The following is a 21057-nucleotide window of genomic DNA, read 5'->3' on the forward strand; positions in this document are numbered from 1 at the left end:
CTATTCTTTGTTGCCAGATCACACTTTGCAAAACCTCAACTCTGGATTAATCCTAACAATTGTTTTCTCTTCGTGTAGACTGCTTAAGGGGACTGGATAAAATAATGAGCCTTTCCTGGGTCTACAGTAATTTTATGCTAGCTAGTCTCATTGGGTCCTCACAATAGCAAGCAGTCTTTCTTCTGCTTTTAAGTGATTTGCTATCTTCTTCACCTCAATCGCTATTCTAAATTTCTTTCTTCAAATCACTTGAGCCATTCCTTCTTCCACTGAGGTCTTCAACTCATACTTCATTCAAAAAAAAAAAAAACCATTTGCTGAGAATACCCTTTTCTCCTTCCTCCTTCATACTTCATATTTCATATCCCTCTAAACATTTCCTCCTACACTTCAGTTTCAGATGATAAAGAGGCCCTTCTTCCTGCCAAAGCCAATCCTTATGTATGTGTATATATATATATCCTTAATTCTATCTCATGTCATCTTTTCTACTAGATTGCTGCCATCATCATCCCTACTTTTTCTTTAATTGCCATTATCTCTTTGTTCTAGTCTATTGTATTGACGCTTTCTCTCCTCCTTATAAGCAAACCAGGTTTCCTCATTCTTAAAAAACTCTCACTAGCTCTTCCATGTCCTCCAGCTATCTTTCTAATCTTCTCTTTCTTAGCCAAACTCCCTGAAAAAGCATTGATAGTGGATGCCTCCACTTTCCCTTCACTTCATTCAATTGAAACTGCACACACCAAAGTGAACAATGGATTCTGAATTGCCAAATCTCTTGAACTTTTCTCAATCATCATCCTTTTTTACTTCTCTGCAACATTTGACAGTTGACTACCTTCCTTTAGAAACTCTTTTCTTTGGATTATGTGATTCTGTTCCCTCTTGATTTGATTTGCCTTTTATTCATGTGACTATTTCCTTAGTCTCTTTTGCTGTATCTTCCTTCATGTCATAATTTTGAATGTTCCCCCAAGGCTCTATCCTAGGCCTTTTTCTCTTTTCTCCCTATATTGTCTTACTTGTTGATCTCATCAGTTGTCATGGATTGTTATCCCCATGCAGATGATTGCTAGATTTTTTTTTTTTTTTAACTAATTGTTGTTGAGGGGATCACCTTCCCTCTAGGTTATCCAGTTTTGAAATCTGTGTCATCCTTGGCTCTTTTTTGTTCATCTGCATATTCCATCAGTTGTCAATCTGCTCTTCTCCATCCTTCTTCCTTCTCCTCTCCTCCTCCAACTAGTGCCACAGTGGACAAAGTTCTGTTCCTGAAACCAGAGAAATCTCCCTGTGTTCAAATTTGGCCTCACAAACCTACTATTGGGCAAGTTACTTGACCCTGTTTGCCTCAGTTCCTTAATCTATAAAATGAACTATAGAAGGAAATGGCAAACCTCTTGAGTATCTTTGTCAAGAAAACCCCAATTAGGGTCAGAAAGAGACACAACTGAAAATGACTTAACAATAATATTTATTGTTCACACAGTTTTTACTATAGTTCAGGCCCTCATCATCATACTATTGCAGTAACTTTCTAACTGTTCCAACATATCTGCCAGTGAATTATCTAAAGCAAAGTTCTTATTACAATCCTTCAAATAAAGCCTAATGAATGCTTCCTATTACCACCAGAATCAAATATAAAGTCCTTTTCTTTTCATTTAAAGCTCTATCTACCTATGTACTCTGTAGTTCAACCATACATTTTTATTTGCTGTCCCTTTAACACAACACTCCAATTTTTGTCTCAGTCAGTTACTTTGGACTGGCTATTCACAATGCATGAATTCTCAGCCTTCAAATGTTAGAATCCTTGGCTTTTTAAAGACCTAGCTAAAAGTATCACCTCCTCCAGAATGTCTTTCCTGGTGCTAGTACCTTCTGCTCTAAAATTACTTTGCTCTGTGATTTTTTTATTGTTCTGAATTAGATCTTTTCCATAAGAATGTAAACTCCTTGAGGGTAGGAACTGTTTCACTTTTCCCTGCAGACTGCTTAGTGCATAGTAAGCACTTAATAGATAGGGATATTTGTTTTTGTTTCACAAAATGAGAAACATTAGAAGAAATCAAAAGATTGAAAAATAGACCATAATATACATTATATTATCAAAAACAGACTAAAACAGAATTAAATTAAGAATCATCAAACTCCCTGACAACATGATTTTTAAAAATCTGTATATTATATTCCACAAAATCGCAAATTAAAGCTGCTTTGATTTGTAAGGATCAGAGAGCAAAGTAAAAATAAACTCCACTAAAAGACCAAAATAGAAATACTTCTTTAAAAATATACCAAAAGGAAATGTTTCAAAAGTGTCTTGTTCAAAATCCAGAGCTGCAAGGTCACAGAAAAATAATCTTATTTGAGTACAGAGGAATGACCATCAAGATTCCACAAAATTTGGTAATTTTTTTTTAATTGGGGGATGTACCACCCTGAAAGACAAAAAATATAGACTTATAGCCAAGAAGAATTTATCCTTCAAAGCCTAGTTTAATTCTACACAAGAATCTTTAATGGATCTTTAATGGAAAACATTCCTGATAAAAAAAGAATTAGAATGTGTATCAACTGAAATGAAAACACAGAGGATTGAATGTGGGCACACACCCTTACCCCTCCCCCTCCTCCCCCCCCCCCCCATTTATACACAAAGAGTTAAGTATAAAGATAAATCAGACCCAATTTAGAGGGATTAGTCATAAGCAAAACAACTTGGACTTCTAAGGGCAAAATAATTTCAGAAAATCCTGGGAATATTTATATATACTGGAGTGAAGTGAGTTAAAGCCAAGAGAACAATTTATACAAAGATGATAATACTGTTTTTTAAAAATCTTCTCATTAAAGAAATGACTAATTGTATCTCCAATGGACTTCTTGACTGAGAAATAATGGACTCAAGGTGGAGAAAGAATCACATTTTTAGACATAGTTACTATGTGAATTTGTTTTGCTTAACTAAGCTTATTTGTTATTAAGGCTTTTTTTTTTAACTTTAAATTTTGGGGGAAACAAACATAAACAAACATAAAAAAGGCCATTGAAGCATTCATGGTTATGACATTCATAAGGGGGAAAGCGATGGAGTTGCAGGAACGTTCTACTCAAAGTAGGAAATTTTGAATAGAGTTTGGGGAAGACTACATATGAGAGACAGTTTCTAATCTGTGTCTTGAAGGAACAGGAAGGATTCTGAAAGGAGTGATGAGGAAACAATGCATCCCAAAATGGGGAACAGACATTGCATATACACAGAGGCAGAAATGTTGGATTTGAGAAATAACTAGTCGTAGGATAGTTTGGCTAGATATCATATTAAAAGAGGAAGTAATGTGAAATAAGACTTGAAGGGCAAGTTGGAACCAAGAAGAACCTATATAAGATTTATATTTTGTTCTAAAAGAAGAATTGTGAAATCTTAGAATTGGAAGAGACTATCTAGTTCAATTCATAATTGAATAGAAATCCTTTCTAAATATACCTAACAAAGAGTCATCCTTTTACTGTAGAAGAACTCACCACTTCCCAAGGTAGCTCATTCTACTTTTGGAAAGTTGTCCTTATTAAAAAGAGTCCTTTCCTCTCTTCTCATTAAACTTTAATTGCTCTTAGTCCTGCCCTCCGGGGCAAAGCAGAAGTCTTCTTCTTCTTCTTCTTCTTTTTTTTTTTAATAGCTTTTTATTTACAAGTTATATGCGTGGGTAATTTTACAACATTGACAATTGCCAAACCTTTTGTTCCAATTTTTTCCCTCCTTCCCCCCATCCTCTCCCCTCGATGGCAGGTTGACCAAATACATGTTAAATATGTTAAAGTATAAATTAAATACAATGTAAGTATACATGTCCTAACAGTTATTTTGCTGTACAAAAAGAATTGAACTTTGAAATAATGTACTATTAGCCTGTGAAGGAAATCAAAAATGCAGGCAGACAAAAATAGAGGGATTCTTTTTAAATTTTGAGTTCTAAATTCTTTCTTCCTCTCCCACTCCCTCCGTCCATAAGAAATCAAGCAATATGATATTAACTCACATGTGAAATCATATAAAACATTTCCATAATAGCAAGAAAAATAAAGTGAGAAAATTGTACTTAAGTTTGTACTCAGCGTTTATCCAGTTCTCTCTCCAGAGGTAGACAGCATTTTTTCATCATGAGTCCTTTGGAATTGTCTTTGATTATTGTATTGATCAGAGTAACCAAGTCTTTCATAGTTGATCATCATTACAGCATTTGCTGTTACTATGCACAATGATCTCTTGAGATTCTTCTCTCTTCACTTTGCATTAGTTCGTATAGATCTTGCCATGGTTTTTCTGACACCACCCTTCTTTGTCATTTCTTATGGGTAAAATAATACTCCCTTATCTCAACACTACATCACAGTTATATGCCACAACTTATTCATACATTCCCTAACTGAGGAGCATCCCCACAGTTTATAATTTTTTGCAACCACAAAAAGACCTACTATAAATATTTTTATACATATAGGTCTGCTATTTCTTTGAGACACAGATCCAATGGTGGTATTGTTGGGTCAGTGAGTATGCATAGTTTTATAGCCCTTTGGACCTAGTTGCAAATTGTTTATCACAATGTGAATCACTAGTTCACTACTCCACTGACAGTTGAATAGTTACCTATTTTCTCCTCATCTTCTCCAGCATTTGTAATTTCTGTTAGGTATGAGGTGGTACCTCCATAGTTGTTTTAATTTGCATTCCTTTAATCAATAATGATTTAGAACTTTTTTTTTTCATAAAACTACAGATAGTTTTGATTTCTTCTGAAGACAGCTTCTCTTTTATCCTCTGATCATTTATCAAATTAATTTAATTAGACTAAATTAATTTTAATTACATTTAATTTTTTTCCACTTTGTATCAGACCATCATTACTCCCCCTGTCTTTTTATTTTTGTTTATTTTTTTTAAATTTTAGCTGAAATATATTAGATTCTGCTCCAGTCCTTTAACTCTTTTTTCAATTTCAAGGATGTCTCTCGTAAACAACATATTGTCGGATTCTGGATTCTAATCTGTTCTGCTATCCACTTCTGTTTTATGGGTGAGCTCATCCCATTCACATTTATGTTTATCGTGTATTTTCCACCATTCCATTTTATCTTATTCCTCCTTGAAAGTTTATTTTGCTTCTAACCAGTGCTTCCCTTAATCTGCCCTCTTTTTAAAATTCTCCCCTTCTTTTAATCTGCTCTCTCTCCTACTTCCATATTGAATAAATTAAGATGTCTATACACAACTGAGTGTGTATATATATTCTTCCCTCTTTGAACCAATTCTGATAAGAGTAAGATTCAAACATTGCCCTGTTTCTCTCTTCCACTATAAAATTGCTTGCATGCTTCTTTTTTGCGAGAAAAATTTTCTTATTCTGCCTCTTCTTCTCCCAATGCATCCTTCTTTCTTACTCTTCATTTTTTTGGGACCTTGTTTAAATGTAATTGACTCACACCCATGCCATCTCTGTCTATATAAACTCTTAATTTCCATAATAATGATAAAGTTCTTAGGAGTTATGTGAATCATCTTCCTTTGTAGAAATAGAAACAGTTTTAACCTATTGAGTCCCTTATGGTTTTTCTTTCTTGAGTCCTCTATCATCAGAATGTTATATTTTCTATTCCTCTGTGGTCTTTTTTATCACAAATGCTTGCAAGTCCTTCTTTTTATTAAATATCCATTTTCCCCTAAAAAAAGATTGTATTTTTATAAGTAGGTTATCTTTATTGTAATCCTAGCTCCTTTACCTTCTGGAATATCATATCCCAGAACATATAAATGATTCTCTGCACTTAGCATAGTGTCTGGCACATAGTAGACATTTAATAAATGTTTACTGATGAATTGAATCTTTCCAGCTGCAATCCCATATCCTGCTTATTCAACATAGAAAATTGATGTCCTGTAGGACAGATATAATGGTGTACATAGAGAAGACAAGACAGAGGCTTTGACTGGAGTGGGGATAGGGGTAGATGGGAATGTTGGGGCGGTGATGCTAATATTTAAGGCATATGACACAGGTGATTATTCAGGAAAGGAGATTGAGAAGGAGCAGATAGGTAGGAGGAGCACCAGGAGAGAGAAATGAGCAGAAATTTCAGAGAAGAGAAGTATCCAGATGGAGAGCATCTCCATCAGAAAACAATTTGGGTTAAATGATGAAATTAGATACCAGATTATTTAGACTTTAGAAGAAAACAAAAGAGGAAGATTTGGAGACAACTGCACAGAAAGCTTTTTAAAGAATAGGATGATAGGAATAGTAATGATTAATGAGTTTTTTCAGGTCAAGTACCCCTGTGGTGTTGGTGGACTTCTGGGCAAGCTGGACAATGTCTCCTATGTGCATTTCCGCCAGTACTGTGACCAAGTGATAAGAAGAATCAAAAGAAGTTAATGAGGAAAAGCAGAGTGTTGGAAACCTTTCCTTTTATATGACCAAGAAACAGATTTTTGAACAATGGCAAAAGTGATGACATAAAGAAAATCATAAATGGTCAAAGGATATGAACAATTTTCAGATGAAGAAATGGAAACTATTTCTAGTCATATGAAAAGGTGCTCCAAATCACTATTGATCAGAGAAATGCAAACTTAAGACAACTTAAGAGGTATCACTACATACCTCTCAGATAGGCTAAGATGACAGAAAAAGATAATGATGAATACTGGAGGAGATGTGGGAAAACTGGGACACTGATACATTGTTGATGGAATTGTAAATTGATCCAGCAGTGTTTCTACTGGGCCCATATCCCAAAGAGAAATGTTTGTGGCAGCCCTTTTTTTGGTGGCAAGAAATTGGAAACTGAGTGGATGCCCATTGGTTGGGGAATGGCTGAATAAGTTATGGTATATGAATGTCTCGGAATATTATTCTGTAAGAAACAATCAGCAGCATAATTTCAGAGAAGCCTGGAAAGACTTAACATAAACTGATGCAAAGTGAAATGAGCAGAACCAAGAGATCATTATACATGGCAACAACAAAATAAGATGATCACATGTTTAACTTATCTGGATTACTTGTTGTCTGGGGGAGGAGAGGGAAATTTGGAATATAAGGTTTTGCAAGTTGAAAACTATCTTTGCATATATTTTGAAAACACAAAACTATTATTTTTTTAAATAAAGAAAATCATAATGGGCCTGGATAAAATGAGTAAAATAACACAGATTCTGTTTTCTTGATTACTTTTCCAAAGCAGATGCTGAAAATGCCATGTAATACATTAATGGAATTTACCTAGATGATTGAATCATCCACATAGAATGAAATGCAGATTTTAAAATGGGAAGACAGTGTGGATAGGGAAAATCTAGGATACAAGTACAAAATGAATATGTTTAAAAGACTTATGATGCTAGGAGAGGAAGCAGTGGAAAAATGTATAAAATCAATGAGTGGTGAAAGCTTGTTTTAAAAACAGACTACTTTGGTTGGTTGTCAGAACCAACACTGAAGTTCTGAAAACAATTTACTTCTAATAGGTTCTAATATATCTCTCTGCCTCGGGACAAGAAGTAACCCCCAAACCTCTACTTGACTTTCACTGAAAAAAGTGACTTTGTCCCTAATGTTGAGAGCCTTGAAGTCTTATCAACTTGACAATATAATTCCTTTCATTCAAGGGAACAGTTAGTAACTGAGCATATCTATTAGACATTAACCTAGTAGAACATACTTTTTCTTTAAACAAGATTAGAAAAGTCTTATGACCATGTTACTGTTCATGATGTCAGGAGTTGTAGTGATCATTTAGAAAAATAGTACTAACATAATTTGTAAGAATTTGATGATTTACTATTTTATAAATTTAGGGCTGTTTTATTTCTAAGCTTTTGGAAGATGTTCCATTTGTCCAAGGTGATTTCTAACCCATAAAATTACAAAGTTACTAGGGAGTTCAAGAGTGGAGGAGTCTTAAGCATATTTGTAAGCAACAGGGAAGAGGACAGTAGTTAGGTAGAGGCTGTAGATTTTTTAAATACTAAAATTACTAAACAAATTTTAAAGATAGTTTGAATCTTTTGGACACATACTAACTGACATAGAGGGAAGTACCTCAGAAAAGTGTTAGGGACATAAATAAAGACAGGGATTAAAATTTTGCAGTGATAATCCATTTTTATAATAATTTATAAATTTATGTGTGTAGAATTAAAAATTGATTGTTCATGAGGCCTAAATATACATTTTATGCTCTTTCAAATCACCCATTCTAGACTTTCCCATCATCTTCTAATCACTAAACCCATTGTTTCTGAGTTAAAAGTTTTGTGATCATTTTTGTCACCTTTTCTACTTATTTTTTCCTGGTCAATCCCATCACCAAATTTTGTTGATTCTTTCTCAACAGTTAATTTTGTTGTCATTAGGTGCATCTTTTCATTTTTCCAAGCTATAAGGTGTATAGTGTAAGTTCCGGGTTAGCTCCTTGGAGGCCTCAGAATCAGCCAGAATCAGGATAAGCAAAAGTCCTTGGTCTTTAGGGTGAGAAGTGAAGGGGATGGAGCCACAAGCTCTCCACAACCCCCCTTCTCTTCGTCCCCCTCCAAAGTGACTCTGCCTCCTCTCACTGCACCCCCTAATCCCTTCTTACAATTCTCTTAACCCTAAGCATTGAGCTAGCATTAACTGTGAGAAGAGAAATTCCAAACATGCTAATATGCAATTATTATTATTATCCAATTATAATCCAATAGGTAATTAGCCTTGAGTGCTTGGTTGTGTGATTCAAGTGTACCCATTCAAAGTTTCAGCCCTTTATATTCCATACTAAACCCTTGAAGGTTTATTTTGTCTTCATTCAGGGAAACCCTGGGAACTTAATAATCTGGCTCTTTGTTCCCCATCCCTACTTGTCCTCTAAGTTTACAAAAGCATTTAAATATGAGGGAATTTATTAAAAGACACGTAAAGAACAACAACAAAAAGTAACTTTTCAATCTAGTTAGGGAAAGTTATGGACATGAAAAAAAAATATTTGCAATAGTTACTTAAATCCCCACTTAATATGTTGCTTCACAGATTACTATCAGGTACTCCTTCTCTTTGAGGTCTGAACTCTTGTGTTCACCACCTTCTGCACATTGGCTGACTTTTGGCTACTGCCACCATCTATCATTTTTTTTTAATAACTTTTTATTGATAGAACTCATGCCAGGGTAATTTTTTACATCATTATCCCTTGCACTCACTTCTGTTCCGATTTTTCCCCTCCCTCCCTCCACCCCCTCCCCCAGATGGCAAGCAGTCCTTTACATGTTAAATAGGTTACAGTATATCCTAGATACAATATATGTGTGCAGAACCGAACAGTTCTCTTGTTGCACAGGGAGAATTGGATTCAGAAGTTATAAATAACCCAGGAAGAAAAACAAAAATGCAAGCAGTTTATATTCATTTCCCAGTGTTCTTTCTTTGGGTGTAGCTGCTTCTGTCCATCCTTGATCAATTGAAACTGAATTAGCTCTCTTTATCGAAGAGATCCACTTCCATCAGAATACATCCTCAAACAGTATCGTTGTTGAGGTACGTAATGATCTCCTGGTTCTGCTCATTTCACTTAGCATCAGTTCATGTAAGTCTCGCCAGTCCTCTCTGTATTCATCCTGCTGGTCATTCCTTACAGAACAATAATATTCCATAACATTCATATACCACAATTTACTCAACCATTCTCCAACTGATGGACATCCTTTCATTTTCCAGATTCTAGCCACTATAAACAGGGCTGCCACAAACATTTTGGCACATACAGGTCCCTTTCCCTTCTTTAGAATCTCTTTGAGATATAAGCCCAGTAGAAACACTGCTGGATCAAAGGGTACGCACAGTTTGATAACTTTTTGAGCATAGTTCCAAATTGCTCTCCAGAATGGCTGGATGTACCACCTATCATTGTAGCCCCATCATTATCCTGAGATCTATCCTAATTTCTCTCACTCTTTGGTGCTTTCCTAACCCAGGTCTCCAGTGCTAATGTCCCCATCTCTCCGACTTCTGGATCCTGTGCCACATAACTGTGTGACCACACAATCTGGAAGCCTCTTCCTCCTCATGTAGCTCAGGCTTAAGTCATCATAGATAAAGGCTGCAGGTTCTTCAACCTCCGCTTTGTGACATCAGAGAAAGGGCACCCTTGTTCCTTTCAGAATATTTGTTTCTTTGGCAGCCCCCGAGTACTGCCCCGAAGAGTTGGGTATAGTGTGCAGGATTCATTGTCATGCAGCAGCCATCACATGTATGCAATGCATATAGCATAGGTTTGGTACGGAGGGTACCAGGTACCTAGGCCATATACAATGACTGTTTTACATCACAAGGTACAGAAGGTACCTTATCACTGTCTCAGGGCTGCATATGGCAGACCTTCCACATGCAGGCCTTGCCTTGCAGGCAGTGTGTGGGACCAGGCTAATGAACATCACCATACCACATGGCCAGAAGCCTCACCCATCAACCCTGAGATTTTATAGATCGCTTTGTTCACTAGTCAGATAATCTGGGCATTTCTGTGAGCTATCTGGTAAATCATTCTTACTATTCTAGTTGCAAAGTTGGGGGGAAGGGTGCAGCATTTAGGCATTCTTAGGTCTTTTAATTTGCGTACAGGGTTTCATCCCAGGGATGGTCTACAATAAATGTTAATCTCTCTAACCTCCAAGGGACCCAGCCACACTCTCTAAATGGCCTGTGTTCTCTATGACCTCCACAGTTGCAGTGTTTTGAAGCAAAGAAATGGCTTCCAGATTTATTTCCTATCTCTTTAAAAATAGGCGGCCATTGCAAGCTGTGACAACCTCTTCTGACCTATATATAAGCCTCTTATTTCTGGATCACATTATATAATTGGATCATAATATTAGTCTTTAATCAGTCATTATTATTAATGTCTTATCAAATTACTGGTTATAAACTTGAAATGGTTGAGAGTATGTTGAATCAACATGAATCAAAATGAATCATTTTCCTATAAAAGTTGAGACCTGTGCTTATTATTGATAGACAACTTTTAAAAGGTAATCTTGTTGAGAAGGAGGTTCTACTGACACAAATTCTGAGACCAAATAGATGAATCTTGATCATAACATGATCAGTGATCAGATATTTTACCATAGATTTCTGAATATTTAGAACTTTTTGAAATTAGAACTTTGTTTTTCCCAGTCTACCATGACCTTAATCAAGTCTGAAAAGATACCAGCCATATTTGTTATTTGCGGATGAGAGTTTTAAAAATAATTTTTTAACATCTTATTGTTGAACCATTTAAAGTTAGATTAATATACTCCTAAAAGAAAATGTAATTTGGTCCATTTTTCCATATCTAAGGATCAAATTAGATTATTAAAGATACTTAATCTATTTTGAAAGGTTTTTAAAATTGCTTTAATATTTCTTTCTTTAGCTATATTTGTATGTAGGTAAATACGATATAAGCTCTATGATGGCAATTCAATAGGATTAATAGGTTGTTTTATTTTACAGGGAAAATATTCATCCCTAAACAGAAACCCATACAATCTTATACGGAAGAAAAAGTATCTCTTGATCCAGAATTAGAAGAGGCTTTGACAAGTGCTTCTGATACAGAATTGTGTGACCTTGCAGGTAAGGATCTCTTTTAAAATCTAGGAGAGAAAGAGAGGGAGGGAGGGAGGGAAGGAAGGAGGGAGGGAGGATGTGTGTGTGTGTGTGTGTGTGTGTGTGTGTGTGTGTGTGTGTGTGTTTCTTTCTTCACAAGACTTGGTACCTCCCAGGAGATACCATATCCTTATCTATCCTTCCCAGTGTCCATGCAGGTTTTTCCTCATACCCCATAATATTGGTCCTTTATGAGAGGAATCAGAGTATACTTTATCCTCACTGCTGCTCCCAGACTCTTCCTTTACCACACTCAACATCATCTCCTCCTTTGAGAGTCATACTACTCAAATAGTGCCAGTTATCTTTTGGCTGTCATGTCAAACGTGCTTACCTCCTTCCTTTCTCAAGGAGCTCACTAACTGGCTCATAGTCTTCCTCTCCACCTCAACTCTTGCCTTATACTTGGAGATTATATACTCACAACCGATGTTATCTCCTAATTCTTTGGCTCCTTAGACCTAGTTTTCTGCCTTCCTTATACATAGGAAAGTTTATGACTTTAATTTCATCACCAAAAACAAGAATATTACTCCCAAAATCAAAAAATTATAAAATTTACTTTATCAAAATTGCTCCTTCCTCTTTTCATCTCTCCTTATCAAAACCCTTTGATATTATTCTCAGATTTCACATTTTACTTAAGTCTTTGATTAAGAGATGGCCTTCCTCCTTGCTAAGGCAATTTCTTTACATGTATGTCCTGTATTTTGTTGTTGTTATGGATTTTTTGTTTTATACATTTGCACCAAAGAAAGAAAATCAATTACATACAGTATCCTGATTTATATTTTCTCTCCTATATCCATTATATAAATACCCCACAGTGATTTGTTAAATAATGTTAGGGAAAAAAAATACTGAAAAATCTTTCTGAACCTTAATAAGATGAAGAGAAAAATACTTTTTATTGTTTGTAAGCACCCAGAAATTTGGATAAAACACCTTACCTGAGTTCTTTGGAGAGCATATAGCTAAGCAAGTCCAACTCAAATATCTTGTATTCTCTAGACAGTTGTTCCCAAAATGATCCCTGCCTCCAGACTTCATTTTCACCATGTCCACTGCTTTCTTCCCATTTTCCCAAAAATGGACCCAAATTTCCCTTATCTTTAAAAAACCTTCAGTATTTCCTAAATCCATTCAAGCTACTATCAAGATATCAAGATACATTTATTGCCTCCATTTCCTCACTTCTTAGTCCTTTGGAGTTTGACTTCTTACCTAGTCACTTAAACAAAATAGCTATCTCCAAAATTTCTAGTGTTCTTTTAATTTCCAAGTCTAAAGGCCTTTCTGTATTCTCATCTTCCTGTTATATTTGATACTGATTGTACTCTCTATTCTTTTCTCTGTTGATTTTCTTAATATTTATTGTTCTCATTCTCCTTTTCTCTCTCTCTGTCTGTCCTGCTCTCTCTCTTTTTCTCTCTCCTCTCCCTCTCTCTGTTTACATTTTTCCTATTTGAATGCTCCTTCTCAATTTCCTTTCCTGGATCACCATCCATGTCACAAACCCTAAATATGGATGGCATTCAGGCCCTGTCTTGGAATTTATCTTCTTTTTACATTCTTGGTAACTGGTAACCTCATAAACTCCCATAGATTGAATTAACATCTCTTTAGATGATTCCTAGTTCTCTACACCAATCTGCTCCTCTAATGATAGATCATCTTCTGTCTCCATTCCTTTGCACTGGCTGTCTCCAATGAGAGGAATGTTTTCCTTTCATATCTTTTCCTAGTTGAGTCTTTGCTTTAATTCAAAATTGAGCTCCTAACACAAACTCCTACAAGAAGCTTTTTTTGATTCTCCCATCTGCTAGTCCCTTTCCTTCCCAAAATTATTTTATATGTATTTGGTATGCGTTTTTACATATAGGATTTCCCAAAAATCTCAGTGCTGTTTTAAACTTTTAGCACAGCATGGTCCTAATATTAGTATATACTTAATGAAGCTTATGGAGTGATTGATTGTTTAGGAGTTTAGTTGTTAGTAAAAGACCACTTAAGGAAGCCCATTAAGAAAGCTAAAGTCCAGAGAGGTCAAGTTATTAGCTTACTGAAAATTGCCCACTTTAGTTAATGGTAAAATTGAGATTAAACTTAGGTCTCTGACTCTTATTCTGGTGTTCTTTTCATTATATAGCCCTGTCTTTTCTAATATATGTATTTGCAAATAGATATACTCTCTTACTTCAGTAAAAGATTAACTATTATCTCATTGTATTCTGAAAATATGTTTGATTTTTATCTTTGGCACTGTCAATCTTAGAAAAGATTTCTATCAAATCTCATAGTGCAATTTTTATATTAATGAGATTTACTTTATTTTTAGTTTGTCCCAAACTGACAGTTGTAGCGTGCCTGTGTGTGTGTGTGTGTGTATTTAGAAAGAGAAATTGGTAAGAAGGAGCTTGGTATCACCCAATTATTTGGAGCCTTTTAAAATTTTTTTTAAATCAGTGCTATGTGCACTTTGTGCTTTGTGCTATGATTCCAGTAACTAGACAGTATGACTGACAGGTAGCAGAGAAGTTGCTGTTGCTTGGTAATATTTATTATTCTGCTTATTTTGCAGAAGTTGTCAGGGGAAGAGCCAGAGCCAGCACTACTGCTGTCAAATGGGCCACTTTCCTGGGCTAAGCACAGAACATAAGTTTCTGTAGTACCCAGATCTCTTTCTCTTTTCCTTTCCTTGGATAGAAAAGGTGAATAGTGGTCTTCAAAGAAAAAAAATAAGGAAAGACCTAACAAATAGGGACATAGTTAGGGTTGATTCCTTGTTAGTCAGATGGACAGTCATGACTGATCCCTATATTTACCTGCTTTGAGTGTATATTTGATATGTACAACAAATGGTGATATGCAAACCTGCCAATAAGATGAAAAACATCCCATTAAAAACATTAAATGATAAATTTATCAGAATGGAATGTGCCAAAAAAAATTTTAAGTTTTGTAAAAGATGATGAAATAAATTTTCTTTCCAAAGTAACACTTTTGAATAGTTCAATTATAACTTAAACATTCTGTCTCTCTACCTAACAGCAAGTCAGATATTTATTAATGATGATGAAGTTGAAGTACCTAAAACAAAAAATGAGGGCCACATTGAGAACAGAAAATTCTGTGGTATATAGTCAGTTCTTGCTTTTCACTGCATTTTAATCCTAAAAATAGGGTTTAAGTATGTAGATTGCTTAGACACCTATGTATATGGAGGCGGGGAGGGAATTGTTATTTTGATTTGTATATCTGTAGTTGTATTAATATGCAGATACTTTAAATGGGCTGACTTTAAATTACCAAGTATATCCTCTAAGGATTAATTTGACAATAGATAACTACTTTTGAAAAATAAGAATTTTTTTAAAAATTTTCTTTCAAGACTATTCCAATTCCAACCCTCAAGAAATTTGCAAAAGCTTTAGAAAATAACACAAATGTAATATGTTTAAATCTTGCAGCCACCCATATGGAACTTAACAATATTAAAATTTAAGTCTCATAATCAAGATTGTAGAGTATTATAATAGAAAGGAGGTCTCACAGGAATTCTTGGGTTCAAATTCAGATTGGCCTCAGTCAGGAAGACTTGGGTTGAGTCTTCCATTTGATGCTGAGTAGTCAGTCAACCCCTCAATGCCCCGAGTTAACTGTTTAATATTATAATTTGTAGAACAGTTGCTGGCTGATAGTTTGGGAGAATTTCCTCCTCAGGAATTCTTTAGGCTAATGACCAAACTCTGAAAAATAGATGAACTTGTAGTTACCTTTTTTGCCAGAAGAGGGTGGTAGTATTTTGGGTAACTCAGAAGATGGTATAAATAGGAAAACATGAATAAACAGATTATGGTAAGGATGGAATTTAGTGATTTTAAAGCTAAGCAAAATTTGAAGGTTGAAAAGCGAGAACTTAACTATGTTTCATATTAATAAGAAATTATTTTAAATTGTTTACTTTGGGAGGATTGAAAAATTTATTTTTTTCTAAAGATATAAAGATAACTATTTTTTCCTTTTTTCTATGTTTATAGCTATCCTTGGAATGCATAATTTGATAACCAACACCCAACTCTGTGATATAGTAGGAAGTAATAATAGTTTGGGCAAAGATGATTTTTCAAGTAAGTACTGCATATTCAAACCTTTTTTTAATGTATAGTGTAAATGCATTAATTTTTATCACTTCTATTCAGTTTCGTTTTGAGAATGAATATTTAATTTTCTGATGATAATGTTTGAAGCCTATGAATATGCAACATTAAATATTTAATTGCTTATCTAAAAGTTTATCAGGGGTAAAAAACACCACGACCATGACAAATAGATTTATGTATCAATATATTATTCTGGATTCATAGAATCAAAAACTTTAGAATTTAGAGACCATGTAATTTATCCTACTGCTCTTAGTAAATCGTTCCACAACATTTTATACAATTAACTTCCAGCTCTGTGTAACCTATATAGACCTGTGTCTTCCTCTTTGTAATTCCCTTTCCTCGCTCTCATTGGTCCTTTTGGGGCAACACAGAACAAAATCTGTTTGCTCATATGATAGCACTGAAACTAGTAATCTTGCTTCCTTTTATCTTCCTTTTACAGATAACTCAATTTTTCCTTCTTCAAATAGCTCAGTTTTAGATCCCTTGCCCTTCTTTTTGATCTGTTTTTTGAACATATTACAGTTTGTTGGTTTCCTTCATATGTGGCCTGACATTAAAACTATTATGCATCATGAACTAGTCCCACTTCACAGGATTATACTATTTTAAGCTATAATTCATATTAATCTTGTCATCAACCAGAAATACTCTTCCCTTCCTTGCATCCACCCAATCTTTTTCATTATTACTTTTTGTTCCCCAAAACTGGACTGTACTGTCAAGCCTTTGTCTTGATTCATACTGTCCCTGGTGTTAGGAATGCACTCATTTCTTCCTCTTGGGTTTGTGAAATGTTTGCCTTTGCTTTAGAAATACTACCTTATCCACTGAACTAGCTATACTTGCTATTTCAAATCTAAGATGATATCTCTTTATTCAATTGCCTAAAAATGTTCAGCCATGTTAAAGTTGAGAATATGTGAATAATTGTGAGGAGCAAAGTCTTCTAATAAGTGGTAGATTCTTTGATTCTGTATCCTTAATAAAAGCATGTAAATGTTCTTGATTCGTTTATGTTATAGATGTGGTAAAAGGTGAAAAAATCCTGCCAGTGTTCGATGAGCCACCAAATCCTACAAATGTGGAGGAGAGTTTACAGAGGATTAAGAAAAATGATTCTCGTCTTACTGAAGTAAACTTGAATAATATAAAGGTAAGTTCTTAATAATTAATAAGGCTATATTATATTGCTTTTGTCCAGTTGAATCTAAGAAAGATCTAAATTTGAATGCACCAACATCTACATTTTCTGTACATTCACCTATCATAAGAGTAGAAAACCGTCGTCAGTTTTATATAAATATATAGGTAGGTTCTTAAGAATTTAGGATGACTTGATTCAATTGACAATAAATGATTCCTTTTGAAAAATAAGAATTTTTTTTTTCCAAATTCCTTCTTTCAAGAATATTCCAATTCCAACCCTCAAGGAATTTGCAAAAGCTTTGGAAAACAATACACATGTGACATGTTTCAGTCTTGCAGCCACCCGGAGCAATGACCCTGTTGCTGTTGTAAGTAAGCTTCTTTGATGATACATAAAGCTGGGGTAGGGTGGGATGGGGGGGAGCAGCTCGAAACCACAGCCTTTAAATCACATTTACTGGCCTCTTCTCTAATTGTTTATACTGTGCAGTTTAGTTATTTAAAAGATTCTCTCTTTATCGCTAATTATTTCCTTGTTGTATATCTCTTGTCTCCCTACCTGGATTGTAATATTCCTCTGTCTTGTACCACTTTTGTACCTTTAGCACTTAGCTCAGGGCCAACCTGAGGAGCCAAGTGGATGCTTGTCTTGTGATTCATTTTGTATTCTATCAAAATGCTGCTTGTATAATCATACGTTTTAGGCAGCTGAGTAACTCAGTGGAGAAGGACACCTGAGTTTGTTGTTTGCTGTGTGACACTAGGCTAATCAAAAACTGCTATCTGCCTCCATTTTACTGCCTTGGGAGGGAGGGAGGGGTTGTGAGGACCAGATGAGACATTTGTAAAGTGCTTTGTCTAGTGCCTTGGAAGCACCACCTAAATGTTAGCTGTCATTTTGGCATTACAAAGCCTCAGGGTGCCTCACCCCACCTGGCTTCTTCACACCCTAGCTGAGGGCCCTGGTGCTCTGAGATGGTGAATGGCAAAACCAAGGCCCAGGACTCCGGTCCTGCTTCCTTCCTCCGGGGCTCATTGCTCTCTCATCGACTCTACTGTTGTGCGGTACCAGATGCAAGAAAACCCCGCAGAATCTGATGTGGAGTTATTAGTTTTGGAATATTGTTGGTCACAGGGATGCCACAGTGCGGAATGGAGGAGGCGAGCAAGAACCTCAGGGGGAGGCCCTTATCCCATAAGCAGTTGTTGTGCAGATTACCAGGATGCCCTTAGGCTTCCTGCAGCCCCAGATGGTCCTGGGAATTAATTTGAGGCTAAGAGAAGGGGGAGCTTTCTGTGTGTGCTAAAGGGGAGAGCACGGGGCCAAGGGTCTCCTGTGTCATTGAGGACGGATGAGCTAACTCCTGGGGCTTGGGTGAAATATCCCTTTTCCTTTGGGGCCCCTGGGGCTCCCAGGTTAGGTGAGCGCTAGTGTAAATGTTGGGAGGTACTTCAGTGCCCGCCTAGTCTTGTGCTCCACATCCTTGCATTGAGCTCAGCTTCTTCTCCCCAGCTGGGCCCATTCTCTGTCTGACCCTTCCAAACAAGGATTTAGCCCCACTCAAGTCACAGCAGGGAGTCTTCTGATCCTGGGTCTCTTATTTCTAGGGACAATCTCCTCCCCATTTTAGTCACTGAATAATTACTCCCTAAGGGCAGTGACTGAACAAAAGTGGCTCATAGGAGGTGGAACCCTAAGATTAGCATGAATGAGAAAGCACACAGCTATTCTCTTAAATTCAAGTAACGAAACTCAGATTCTCACAGTACTACTTTGATTTCTGAAGAATGGTCAAGGTGCCATAGGACTGGAGAATGGTCTTAAATACTGCCTTAATTTGGGAAGGGAAAACATGAGAAGGGATTTATTGGCAAAATTCTCAAATATTTTTCGAGGAATAAAGTAAATACCTAGAAAAGAAAATGACCACAAAGAACCATCATAGCTTCATTAATAAAAAAGATATGTCAAATTAACTTTATTCCTTTTAAAAAAAAAAAAAGATTGACAGACTGATAGATTAGAAAATGTTACAGATTTAGTATATCTAGATTTTAGCAAAGCATTTGATAAAATCCTTCACATTTTTTGAAAAGATGGAACAATGTTGCCTAGACTGTAGCGTAATTTATGTGGATTAAAAACTGTTCAAATTACTGGATCCCCAAAATAATCATTAATTCAGGTTGATAGATTGACAGAAGAGCTCCAGAGAAATGCTCAGGGATGCTTCACCCTGTGCTCTTTAACATTTTGATCATTGACTTAGATAAAGTCATAGATATGATTATCAGATTTGCTAGTGATATAGAGCTGAAAAGAATAGATGATATACTAGCTAAAAAAGTTTTCAGCAAGCTAGAATGTCGGGCCAAATCTAATGGAATAGCACTTATAGGGACAAAGGTAAAAATCTTCAGCACTTGAATTTTTTTTTAATAACTTTTTATTGATAGAATCCATGCCAGGGTAATTTTTTTACAGCATTATCCCTTGCATTCACTTCTGTTCCAATTTTCCCCCTCCTCCACTCCCTCCCCCAGATGGCAAGCAGTCCTTTACATGTTGAATAGGTTACAGTATATCCTAGATACAATATATGTGTGCAGAACCGAACAGTTTTCTTGTTGCACAGGGAGAATTGAATTCAGAAGGTATAAATAACTGGGAAGAAAAACAAAAATGCAAGCAGTTTATATTCATTTCCCAGTGTTCTTTCTCTGGGTGTAGCTGCTTCTGTCCATCTTTGATCAATTGAAACTGAATTAGCTCTCTTTATCGAAGAGATCCACTTCCATCAGAATACATCCTCAAACAGTATGGTTATTGAGGTATATAATGATCTGGTTCTGCTCATTTCACTTAGCATCAGTTCATGTAAGTCTCGCTAGTCCTCTCTGTATTCATCCTGCTGGTCATTCCTTACAGAACAATAATATTCCATAACGTTCCTATACCACAATTTATTCAACCATTCTCCAATTGATGGGCATCCATTCATTTTCCAGCTTCTAGCCACTACAGACAGGGCTGCCACAAACATTTTGGCACATACAGGTTCCTTTCCCTTCTTTAGTATCTCTTTGGGGTATAAGCCCAGTAGAAACACTGCTGGATCAAAGGGTACAGCACTTGAATTTAAGAAAATAATTTTACAAGTATAAAATGGAGAGAAGCATAGTTAAAAAACAGTTCGTCTGAAAGATATATTGGGATTTCAGGAAAGTATAAACTCAGTATGAGTCAGTAGTTGTGATATAGCAGTCAAAAAAGCTCTAATGTAATCTTAGGCTGCCTTTGAGAGATAAAGTGTTCAGAATGAAAAGGTGAAAGTTCTACATCTACTGTGTTTTATGAAAGATATTGATAAACTTAAGAGCAGCCAGAAAAAAAGTTGACCAGGATAATAAAAGATTGATTTCAAGATCATGCCATTTAAGAATAGAAAAGAAATATGTTTTAAAAGTTTGCACATATTTAACCTATATCAGATTGCTTGCTGTCTTGGAGAGGAAAAAATTTTGGAACACAAAGTATTACAAAAATGAAGATTGAAAACTCTGTTTACATGTATTTGGAAAAATAAAATACTATTGGGGGAAAAAAGTATGGAGAAGAGCCTGAAGAAAAAAAAGACCTAGTAATGGGCAAGATCTTTAAGTTTCTGAAGGTTTGTCAGTGATTGTAAATTAGGGTTAGTCATAACACCTACTTCCCAAGATAGTTGTGAGGCTTAAATAAGGTGGTATTAATAAAATGTGTTATAAACCATAAAGTTCTATATAAATGTCATCTATGATGTTGCAGAAGATGCCAACATGCATCAGTAGAGAGAATTTCCTAGTTCCCTATATCAGTGAAATTACGGGTCCAGTCCCTATCCTAAAAATAAAGGCCTCTGGCTTTAGCTAAATATGGCACATTACATATGTGAATATTTTAATACATTGGGCAATTAGCAATTTAAAAATGTCTATGAAGATTCCATGATCAGTAGCTGTTGGACTTTCTGAGAGTATCATATGCATATTTATAGAAGAGT

At 35.6% G+C, this 21057-nt stretch overlaps 1 protein-coding gene and 1 pseudogene across 1 annotated transcript in view; both read left to right on the top strand.

The window, feature by feature from the left end:
- TMOD3 (tropomodulin 3) overlaps positions 1-21057 on the top strand; it is an 82027-nt gene that overhangs the window by 47580 nt on the left and 13390 nt on the right. The window contains exons 4-7 of the mRNA XM_051980662.1: positions 11541-11663; positions 15737-15826; positions 16891-17021; positions 17275-17382. Of these exons, the coding sequence (XP_051836622.1) occupies positions 11541-11663; positions 15737-15826; positions 16891-17021; positions 17275-17382 (452 nt within the window). The remainder of the gene's footprint in view (positions 1-11540; positions 11664-15736; positions 15827-16890; positions 17022-17274; positions 17383-21057) is intronic.
- LOC127551157 (nuclear cap-binding protein subunit 2-like) lies at positions 7190-7691 on the top strand (annotated as a pseudogene).

The sequence above is a fragment of the Antechinus flavipes genome, chromosome 2 (assembly GCF_016432865.1).
Source record: "Antechinus flavipes isolate AdamAnt ecotype Samford, QLD, Australia chromosome 2, AdamAnt_v2, whole genome shotgun sequence".
Classification (NCBI taxonomy): domain Eukaryota; kingdom Metazoa; phylum Chordata; class Mammalia; order Dasyuromorphia; family Dasyuridae; genus Antechinus; species Antechinus flavipes.